Source organism: Nomascus leucogenys, chromosome 3 (genome assembly GCF_006542625.1).
Source record: "Nomascus leucogenys isolate Asia chromosome 3, Asia_NLE_v1, whole genome shotgun sequence".
Taxonomy (NCBI): domain Eukaryota; kingdom Metazoa; phylum Chordata; class Mammalia; order Primates; family Hylobatidae; genus Nomascus; species Nomascus leucogenys.
Genome location: NC_044383.1, coordinates 31,216,755 through 31,227,242, shown reverse-complemented (window position 1 = coordinate 31,227,242; position 10,488 = coordinate 31,216,755). Strand labels below are relative to the sequence as shown.

The 10,488-nt window shown below is 53.0% G+C and overlaps 1 protein-coding gene across 3 annotated transcripts; it reads right to left on the bottom strand.

The window, feature by feature from the left end:
* Positions 1-97: 97 nt before the first annotated feature.
* CUEDC2 (CUE domain containing 2) lies at positions 98-9,491 on the bottom strand. 3 transcript variants are annotated; one of them, XM_003255398.3, is made up of 9 exons: positions 9,351-9,491; positions 1,968-2,051; positions 1,502-1,645; positions 1,352-1,413; positions 1,117-1,247; positions 849-1,031; positions 651-712; positions 510-570; positions 98-424 (listed from the first exon to the last, which is right to left on the bottom strand). In XM_003255398.3, exons 2-9 carry the CDS (start codon positions 2,039-2,041, stop codon positions 278-280), a joined length of 864 nt encoding a protein of 287 aa, XP_003255446.1. In that variant the 5' UTR covers positions 2,042-2,051; positions 9,351-9,491; the 3' UTR covers positions 98-277. The 3 variants fall into 3 exon arrangements, with proteins under 3 accessions (XP_003255446.1, XP_030663668.1, XP_030663675.1); XM_030807808.1 differs by having other exon boundaries at positions 98-570; XM_030807815.1 differs by having other exon boundaries at positions 98-570; positions 1,968-2,048; positions 9,351-9,483.
* Between the last annotated feature and the right edge of the window lie 997 nt (positions 9,492-10,488).

The window sequence follows — 10,488 nt, the reverse complement described above, 5'->3', positions numbered from 1 at the left end:
CTGCCCTGTTGAAGATAGGGGATTTGAGGTTGGGGAGGAAAGGTCAGACAGGCATAGTATCCCAGTCCTGAGGCAGAAATGACCAGAATGCACTCACACCTTCCTTGGGCCACCTTTACTGTGCCCATGGAGGCAGCTCCGAGAGTAGGTTAACACTATGGAACAAAGACGTAGAGAAGGGGGACAGGAGTTAGGGGGCCCCTGTGTAGGGGTATAGGGCTCCTGCATCCCTCTGGGATCTGAGCCTAGACAGCTCGGGCAGAGTCCGGCGAGTGCCTCAATGGAAGCGGTACTTTCTGGCCGGCTTGAGGTTGATGTATGTGGCCTTCATCTCCTCGGCCTCAGGGTTCCGCACATCTTTGAATCGCTCCCCTTTGGTGCTCACTACCTGGTTGTCGATGTATCGGATCAGTTTCTTGGGGGCCTGTCAGGCAATCAGGCAGTGAGTGGCAGAAGCCAGGAGCCAGTCCCACCCATTCCACATCCCCAGCAACCCTTAACTCTCTCACCTCCTTGGGAGCCATGGGCCGGTGAATCTTCTGATCCTCTGCGCTATCCACCATCATGTACCTGTCAAAAACTGGCTGGGTGAAGCTCCTGTCACCCTGGGAAGACCCTCTAGGGCCCAGCCCAGCCCAGCCCAGACTCACTTCTGCAGGATGAAGGACTTCAGCTCATCCTTTTGGGGGCCTCTGAGGCGTCTGGGCAGGTCCTGCGGAGAGGGGAGGCCTGGTCTAGGCCCAAGGGCACCAGCAGGGGAAACAGATGGGGATAGGTAGGGGTTGGGGCTTAACACCAAGGTGGAATGTAGCTGAGGCTACATGGTAGAGGGTGCTGGGAGAAGATACCTGGTTGGGGCCCTCCCAGGCTGCAGGCCCCTCTTCCTTTCCCTCTACCAGCATCTGCACAGCTTCTTCCAAGTCCCCCCGAGCTTTGGCCAGCACCCACTGGGCCTGCTCCACCGAACAGGTAGGGAACACCTCCAAGAGTACATCCACCCCTGGCAGAAGCTCCTCCTCAGCGCCAGTTGCCTAAGGGTACAAACGTTAACAAGAGGCAATACTCCCCCCTTTCCAGCCCCCTAGGTCCCTCATCGGTACCCTCCTCTACCAGTACCTCATCTTGGGTGTCCGCAGCAGCAGCAGCAGAAGACCTAGTCTCTTCTTTGAGCATTTCGGGCCGCTGCAGGGGCTCTGGGGAGATGGGCACCTGACCTTGGACACCAGAGCTCTGCGGTTGCAGGTTCTCTTAAAGAGGCAAAGAGAGCATCAGGTTTGCCAAGGCTCTGGGGAGCAGGGAGTTGGAGGGGTGGGATTATGAATCACCCAGGTGCCCAGAGCCCCAGACTCACCTTTGTTTCTGGCATCACTCAGCTGCCCTGAGAGCTTCTGCATCATGTCCCCTATTGTGCCCCTGAAAAGATGAGGGCAGTGAGAGAATGACTCTGCCCACCCCATAATCAGCCAGCCCCTTCCTCCTCCTGGCCCTAGCCAGAACCTACCTGGGGATGTGGGCGAAGCCAGGCACATAGGCCTCCATCATCTCAGTGAAAGCCTCCATATCGAAGTTCTCCTCTGATGGGCCTGAGGGGCCCAGGTCCTCCAGGACCCCAAGCACATAGGAGAAGATGACCTCATCCAAGCCACTGCAGGAAGGGAACAGGACAAGCCCTGGGTAGGACACTGGATGCCTCCAGCACCCCCACCTGTCCTGAGACTCCAGCCCTCAGCTTCATGGGGTCTATGAGCTAGACCTTTATCCTTAAGGCCAGAGAGTATAACCCCCTCCCTCAGAGCTATGGTTTCCCATCTGCCCAACAAAGGTGACAGGGACAGGATGAGAGGTAAGAACTCTCAGCAAATCCTAGTCAGCCCTCCTGCCATCTTTCCATTGGCCAGGACCCGCAGTACTGCCTGGCAGCTCCAGCTCCAGCACTGACATGAGCCTTCCAGGGGAGCCATCTCTACCTGAGGTCGGCCTCCGGGAGGTGCGTCTGGACAAAGGCAAGGAGGGCTGCACTGACGATCCTCTCCAGCTCCATGCTCTCTCTTCTGAAGGGACACAGACAGGATGGCCAGGCCCTCTTCTGCCTGCCCCCACCCACTGGGCCTGGGGGCAGCGGCTCCTCCCTCCTGGCCTGCTGTGGAACCATCTGTTGATGCTGCCCTCTCTGTTCCCCCAAGCAGAACCATGCCCCCTCCTCCGCCCATCCCATCTCCTTCAGCCTGAGACAGGACAGGGCACTGTGTCTGGAGACGGCCTCTAGAGGAGGCGCCCCCCAACCTCTCCCCACCCCCCTACCCCATTCCCCAACAGCAGTCCCAGACCTTCTGACAAGGTCTTGGGGTCACATGCCTCCTGGCTCAGGAATCCCATCACTGAGGGAGCCCCTTGGCCCCCAAGTCCAACCACAAGGGGACCCATTGTCCAGCCCCTAAAGGCTCAGCCTCAGGACCAAGCACAGCCCTTCCCCCACCCAGAACAGGCCACCCACCCTCTGCACAAAGGGGCTTTTCTGGCTCTGGGGCCCAGATAGAAGGGGAAGCCTTTCATGGATTCTCTCCTCTCGCCCAGTCCCTGCCCTTCCTGCAGCTTGGGACTATCTGCACAGCACTTTCCATCCTCCTCCCCAAGGCCTGTGGAGCCCACATATCTGGCCCTTTCCCAGCTCTCCAGCCTCCAGTCCCTCCTCCCTGGCTCGCTCCCACCCACCTTGCTGTCCCTCAGACTTGCTGAGCTTCCTCCTGTCTGTGTCCTGCGGGACATCCATGGCTCGTCCAGTCACTCCTCAGGGCTCCACTCAAATGTTACCTCCTCAGAGAGCCCTTCCCTGACTAACCTATGACAAGTAAGTCTTCTCCATGCCCCTTAACCCTACATAGCACTTACTACCGTTAACATTATTTTGTGCTTATTTGCCTATTGTCTGTCTGCCCCCATAAAATGGAAGCTCCAAAGCAAGGTGGGGACGAGGGGGACACTCTGTCTTATTCATGAGTGTCACCCTAGCACCTAGAAAAATGCCCATACTGGCTAGGTGCTAAATACATACCTGTTGACATGCTCCATTCCCATCTACATGGTTTTGACTCCCAAAAGTCTGTTTGGGAGTCAGGAGCATGTGGGTGGTAATGAATGGCTCCAGACCCATAGGTCCAAATGCCAGCTCATCATCCCACTCAGAAGGCTCAGAGGCACCACCAGTTCCATGCACCTCACACTCATGATAGACTACTGATCTGCGCACATTCCCCTCCAAACACACATCTGCTTCATCAGCTGACACCACTCACTCAGCTGCCAAAGCTGAAACCTGGGGATTACCCTTGATTTTGCCCTCTTTCATCCCTACCAGTCAATCACCAAGTCCGTCAATTCTACTTCCTTCTTTCCTTCTTATCCGCATTCTATCCACTTCTCCCTATCTTGAGTCTGGCTTCTGCTCCAAAATCTCCACCAAAATTTCTTCTTCTTTTTTTTTTTTTTTTTTTAGACAGGGTCTGGCTCTGTCACCCAGGCTGAAGGGCAGTGGCATGATCTCAGCTCACTGCAACCTCCATCTCCCCGGCTCAAGCCATCCTCCTGCCTTAGCTTCCAGAGTAGCTGGGACTACAGGCGTGCACCACCTACTAGTTTTTTGTTGTTGTTTGTTTGGTTTTTTAGTAGAGATGCAGTTTTGCCATGTTTTGAGTCCAGGGTTTGAGACCCAGGCTGGTCTCGAACTCCTGGGCTCAAAGCAATTCACCCACCTCAGCCTCCCAAAGTGCTGGGATTACAGCCATGAGTCACCGTGCCCGGCCTCAAAATTTCTTAGACTGAGGTCATCAGTTACTTTTTCCAGGTTTTGGTCTAATTAGGTTGAACCATATGAGCTTGCCAATTTTGTCTGGTTTTGATCTACAAAAAAAGACGGGGCAATTTCTCATGGTTTCACCTTCTATTTGCCCTTTCAGCAGCTGCAACTTTGGTTTCTGAGATGCCATTCTTTCCTGGTTTCCTTCTACCTCTCTGGCCATTTCTTCGAAGGCCCTTTCTCTGTCCCCTTCTCTGCTGCCCTCTAAATGTGGGAGTTCCTCACATGCAAGGCTGCCTCTCTTCACTGCAGCGCTCTCTCTCTCTCTCTCTGGAAGGTCTCATCTGGGCCCACATCTTTATGTACCAATGCCATGTCATCAATTCCCAAATGTCCAGTCCTCTAGTCCAGTCTCCTCTGAGCTACAGACTTGGACATCTACCTCCCTAACACTGCCACGTGTATGTTTTATAGGCATGTCACACTTAGCATGTCCCAAACTGACGTTCTCTCAAGTGCTTTACTCCTCCAAGGCCATCCTCAGTAAATGCACGTCCAGGCACCCGGCTGTTCCTGCCACAAATCTGGGAATTATCCTTGACACCATCCTACCCCTTGCTCTCGCTCATCCAATCAGTCGCCAAGCCCTAATCATTATCTCTTGCCACATCTATTTCTCTCCATCTCTACTCCCACTCTTCTCCATCTCTTGCCTGCAAGACCTTCCTAACCCTTCTCCCCACTCCATCTTCCCCCCAACAACCTATTCTCCACACCACAGCTATGTGATCTTTACAAAAAAAATCACATCTTTTCCTGCTTAAAATCTATCAATGCCTTCCTGCTACCCTTCAGGGAAGTCCAGAATCTTTTCATGGCTTTCCATTGCGGGCCTTACCCTGTCTATATCTCTCTCCAGCTTCACCATGCACCATACCTTCCTGGATCATTTCCCTACCTCCACCCTGGATTTTTTGTTTTGTTTGTTTTGTTTTGTTTTTGAGACAGAGCCCCACTCTGTTGCCCAGGCTAGAGTGCAGTGGCGCCATCTTGGCTCACTGCAACCTCTGCCTCCTGGGTTCAAGCGATTCTCCTGCCTCAGCCTCCCGAGTAACTGGGATTACAGACACGTGCCACCACACCTGGCTAATTTTTGTATTTCTAGTAGAGACAGGGTTTCACCATGTTGACCAGGCAGGTCTTGAACTCCTGACCTCAGGTGATCCACCTGCCTTGGCCTCCCAAAGTGCTGGGATTACAGGCGTGACAAAGCACCCGGCCCCACCCTGGCTTTCTTTCAGTTTGCCAACACTCAAACTCTTTCATGGCAAGGTAGTATATACCCTCTGAGCCTTCTGCCTCATCATCTGAGTGGGACGATGAGCTGCCATTTGGACCTATGGGTCTGGAGCCATTCATTACCACCCACATGCTCCTGACTCCCAAACAGACTTTTGGGAGTTAAAAGCATGTAGATGGGAATGGAACAGGTCAACAAGTATGTATCGAGCACCTAGCCAGTATGGGCATTTTTCTAGGTGCTAGGGCTACACAAACTATTTCCTTGGCCTGGGCACCCTTCCGCCTCCACCCCTTCACTTACTGTGACTCTGATCTTTTGGGTCTCATTTTAAAATTCCCCTCCTTGGCTGGGCATGGTGCCTCATGCCTGTAATTCCAGCACTTTGGGAGGCTGAGGTAGGAGGATCGTTTGAGCTCAGGAGTTTAAGACCAGCCTGGGCAACATATCAAGACCCCATCTCTCTTTTTGTAGAAAAATATTTTTAGGCCAGGCGCAGTGTCTCATGCCTGTAATCCCAGCACTTTGGGGGGCCCAGGGGGTTGGATCACGAGGTCAGGAGATCAAGACCATCTTGGCTAACACAGTGAAACCCCATCTCTACTAAAAATACAAAAACTAGCTGGGGGTGGTGGCATGCGCCTGTAGTCCCAGCTACTCGGGAGGCTGAAGCAGGAGAATGACGTGAACCTGGGAGGCAGAGGTTGCAGGGAGCCGAGACTGCACCACTGCACTCCAGCCTGGATGACAGAGCGAGACGTTGTCTCAAAAAAAAAAAAAAAAGATAAATATTTTTAAATAAAAATAAAATAATTCCCTTCCTCAAGGGACATCACCCCTGACCTAGAACTGGTTTGGTCTCTGCCATATTACACTCTTTATGCAGGCTGCAAGTTTTCTGACTAGCAGCACCTTTCACAGCCATAATTATTATTTGGACAATGTTTAATGTTTCTTCCAGTTGTCTCACGAAGCAGGGACTACACACCGGGCTGATATTCACCAGTGTATACTCAGCATCTCTCATGAAGTGGGCACTCAATAAACAGTTACACCCCAATTTACCTATGAAGAAATGAAGTTCAGTGTGTTTAATGACTTGCCCAGAGTCACCTGGCTTGACTGCGGTAGTCAGATTTAAATCCAGGTCACCTAGTTCAGCATCTATTCTAGGGGTTACTCTGGGGAAGGGAGGATATCAAGACTTTCAAGTGGGTTGGGACAGGGCTACCTTCTATGCTCACAGTTGCCTGGTCCCCTGAGTGGTAACAGAGTTGCTCATAGCACAGGGGTCACTTTGGAAAGCAGGACTGAGAAGCCCCAGCCTACCAGGGACATTCTTACCACCTGCTCCAGAGCCCTCATGGGCCCTGAAGAAGAGCAGAATGGCTCAGCCCAGGCATACTAGATCCCATCATGCAGCTCCCTCAGGGTAGAGCCGCCTCCAGGGACCTACCTCGACCCCGGGTTACATCACCCTTGAATCCTGGGCTGTCAATTGCATGGTAGACTCTGCTGGGACAAAGGCCCATGGCTGCTGCATGAAAGCCCAGTTTCTTTCTTTCATTTTTTTTTTTTTTTTTTTGAGACGGAGTTTTGCTCTTGTTGCCCAGGCTGGAGTGCAATGGTGTGAACCTGAGAGGGTCAAGCGATTCTCCTGCCTCAGCCTCCTGAGTAGCTGGGATTACAGGCGCCTGCCACAATGCCCAGCTAATTTTTTGTATTTTTAGTAGAGACGGGGTTTCACCATGTTGGCCAGGCTGGTCTCGAACTCCTGACCTCAGGTGATCTGCCCGCCTCGGCCTCCCAAAATGCTGGGATTACAGGCATGAGCCACTGTGTGGTGGTGACTGAAACTTGGCTGAAAGCCCAGTTTCTTTTTTTTTTTCCTTTTTAAAAAATTTTATTTATTTATTTATTTTATTTTATTTTTGAGACAGAGTTTCACTCTTGTTGCCCAGGCTAGAGTGCAATGGCGCGATTTTGGCTCACTGCAACCTCCACCTCCTGGGTTCAAGCGATTCTCCTGCCTCAGCCCTCCTGAGTAGCTGGGATTACAGGCATGTGCCACCACGCTCGGCTAATTTTGTATTTTTAGTAGAGACAGGGTTTCTCCATGTTGGTCAGGCTGGTCTCGAACTCCCGACCTCAGGTGATCTGCCCGCCTTGGCCTCCCAAAGTGCTCGGATTACAGGCGTGAGCCACCGCACCCGGCCTGAAAGCCCAGTTTCTAGGGAAGAAGCTTCTCAGGGATGTGTCTCATGCTTCTGGGTTTTTAGCCAAGGCCTGGGGGCCAGGGAATTTTTAGGAAACTCTTCACTGTCCCCAAATAAAAAGACTTGCTCCCCTAAGCTTTTCTCTAGTTTGTCTTCCAAGGGAACATCCTCCCTCCCTCCTCCTGTTCTTGGTCTACCCAAACTTCACCCAGGCTTCTAAGCTCTTTTACCCTTCCCCATCCCCGGTAGCCTTCCTCAGCACATCCTTCCTGCTCAGGGGCTCCTAATACTTCTCCCCGCAGAGCCCCTGAGTTGGGGAAGATCTAGTCTGCTAGACTGGTTTCCTAAGTAGCACCTAAGCAGCCAGCCTTCAGGGTAAGAACATGATTTCCATGAGACATTTCAAATTCCAGATGTAGCCCACAGAACCCCATTACTTCTTGGGGGCCCCAAATTAGAGATCATTGGTTGATGGTGTCTACCAAATGTGACTGTCATCCTGCCATGAGTCCTGCCTAAATGCCTCTGATGATGGTAATATTAGCATTTATTGCCTCTGCTTACCAGGCATTGTCCTAAGCACTTTTACATGTATTAACTTACCTAATCCTTACAATAACTCTAAAATGTAGATACTATTATTATCCCCATTTTATTTTATTTATTTATTTTTTTGAGACAGAGTCTCGCTCTGCCATCCAGGCTGGAGTGCAGTGGCGCGATTTCGGCTCACTGCAACCTCCACCTCCCTGGTTCAAGCAATTCCCCTGCCTCAGCCTCCCGAGTAGCTGGGATTACAGTTGCATGCCACCATGCCTGGCTAATTTTTTTTGTATGTTTTAGTAGAGACGGGGTTTCACCATGTTGGCCTGACTCGTCTCGAACTCTTGACCTCAGGCAATCCACCCGCCTCGGCCTCCCAAAGTGCTGGGATTACAGGCATGAACCACCGTGCCCGGCCATATTATCTGCATTTTACCTGAAAGGAAATGAAGGCACTATGAGGTTAAGTAACTTGCCCAAGGTCACAGGGCAACTTAACGGCAGATTTACACCCAGGCTGTCTGGCTCCAGAACCCTCGCTGTTAACCACCACACTACATCACCTCTCACGATGCAAATTGTGTGGCCCCATCCTATATTCTGAATCTCCTCTCCTGCCTGGATGGCTATATTGCCTATTTCAGAATCTTTGCTCACACCATTCTCCCAGCTCAGAGCATCTTTCCCTCTGCCTCTCCAAATCTCATTCTGCAGGACTCCCTTTCTGCAGCCAACCCTAACTGCTCCACCTTCACTGCTCCCAGCTAGCCTGGGAGCTTCCCAAGAGCAGCACAGGCCTGGACCCTGCGGATGCTAGATAGAGACACTGTGGACAAATTTAAGTGAGAGTGGGGTAAGAAGTACTATGCTGCTCCCTTGGGGTGGGGAGGTGCTTAAAGTGGAGGGAGAGCAGGCCATGTGGGAGGAGGAATCCTGGGAGCTAGTGTGAAAGGAGTCCCCGCGAACTTCTCAGGGAGGCAGCAAGGGGTCTAGCATGGAGGTCTTCACTGCTTCTCCCAGCCCCTGTGAAGCCCGGTTCCTGAGGCCCTGGACCCATAACGCAGGCCTCAGGGGATATCATTGTCCTCTGATACCCAAGTCAGACCTCAGAGGCACCAAGGGCATTGAGGGGAACAAGGGATCCCTGCATCCAAAGTCAGGCGGGAGCACAAACAGGGAGGGCGAGCACAGGAAGTGGGACCGCGATGATGGACGACCCCTGAAGCAGCAGCTCCCTAAACCCGCTAGCGGGACACCCGTAAGCGTCCAGAATAGTGGGCCCGAGGGCACAGGGATGCGGCTGTGGCCTTGGAGGACACATGACGAGGCAGGCCTGAGCAAACTGGATGTGCCTTGATACAGGCCACGGCGAGAATCAGAGATGGGGGTCCGACGGGCCCCGGGGGTGTACCGTGGGGGAACACATCGGACGGGTACCCTGGGTCAGCGCTCTCCGCGACTCTCCTAGCCCTAGGCCGGGGGCAGGAGGGGAAATCACCTGCTCCGTCGGGCGCCGCCGGCGACTTGTCCCGCGCGGTGCAGCTCTCATCCCCCAGCCCCACCAACGAGATCAAAGGCGGGGCCCAGAGCGGTTCCCTTCCAGAGGCGCCGTGGCGGCCATGTTTGAGAAGGGCAAGTTGCCCACAACAGGGCGGAGCTTCTGCGCTAATTCTCAAACGTCCCAGGGCTATGGACGGGCTCCCGTGGCGGCCAGTTTTGTTGCGCGTAGGGAGGAGTTAGGCGTGAAGGTCTTGAGAGGGGGTGGAGTCGAAGTGGGTAGGACTGCATCCCTGTCCTGTTACTTCTCTTCCGTCAGAAACCCGAAACCTTTCTCTTTCTTTCTCTCTCTCTTTCTCTCGTCTCTCCCTCTTTTTTTTTTTCTTTTCTTCTTCTTCGTTTTTTTGGTTTTTTTTTGGGAGGGAGCCTCGCACTGTCGCCCGGGCTGGAGTGCAGTGGCGCGATCTCGGCTCACTGCAACCTCCGCCTCCCGGGTTTAAGAGATTCTCCTGCCTCAGCCTCCTGAGTAGCTGGGATTACAGGCGCCCGCCACCACGCCCAGATAATTTATTGTATTTTTAGTAGAAACGGGGTTTCACCATGTTGGCCAGGCTGGTCTCGAACTCCTGACCTTGTGCGTGATTCGCCTGCCTCGGCCTCCCAAGGTGCTGGGATTACAGGCATGAGCCACCGCGCCTGGCCTCTTTTCTTTTCTTCTTTCTTTATTTTCCTTTCTTTCCCTCCCTCCCTCCCTCCTTTCCTCCCTTCCTTATCTTTCTCTTTTTTTTCTTGGTGTGACAGCCCCAGGCTGGAGTGCAGGTTCACGAGTGCGAACATGGCCCACTGCAGCCTCGACCTCTTGGGTTCAAATGATCCTCCCATCTCAGCCTCCGGAGTAGCAGGAACCACAGGCGCGTGCCACCACGCCCAGCTAATTTTTTTTTTTTTAGAAACGGGGTTTTTGCCACGTGGCCCAGGCTGGTCTCTTAGGTGCTGACTTCCCCACCCTGTCTGTACCTTTTATATTCCCTTAACAGCAATGTCTCCCCCAGATTGGGGTGAGCTACAGTTCTGTGTCTCCGGAGGGTGGAGCCTGGGATTTTAGACGTGGTCTGGGAGAGGCGGGGTGGTAGCAGGTG

Coding starts and splice junctions, on each gene's coding strand:
- CUEDC2 (XM_030807808.1), bottom strand. CDS start 2,041: ATGGAGCTGGAGAGGATCGTCAGTGCAGCCCTCCTTGCCTTTGTCCAG. Junction 1,248..1,351: donor GAGTGATGCCAGAAACAAAG/GTGAGTCTGGGG, acceptor TGCCTCTTTAAG/AGAACCTGCAACCGCAGAGC. Junction 713..848: donor CCTGGGAGGGCCCCAACCAG/GTATCTTCTCCC, acceptor CCCTCTCCGCAG/GACCTGCCCAGACGCCTCAG.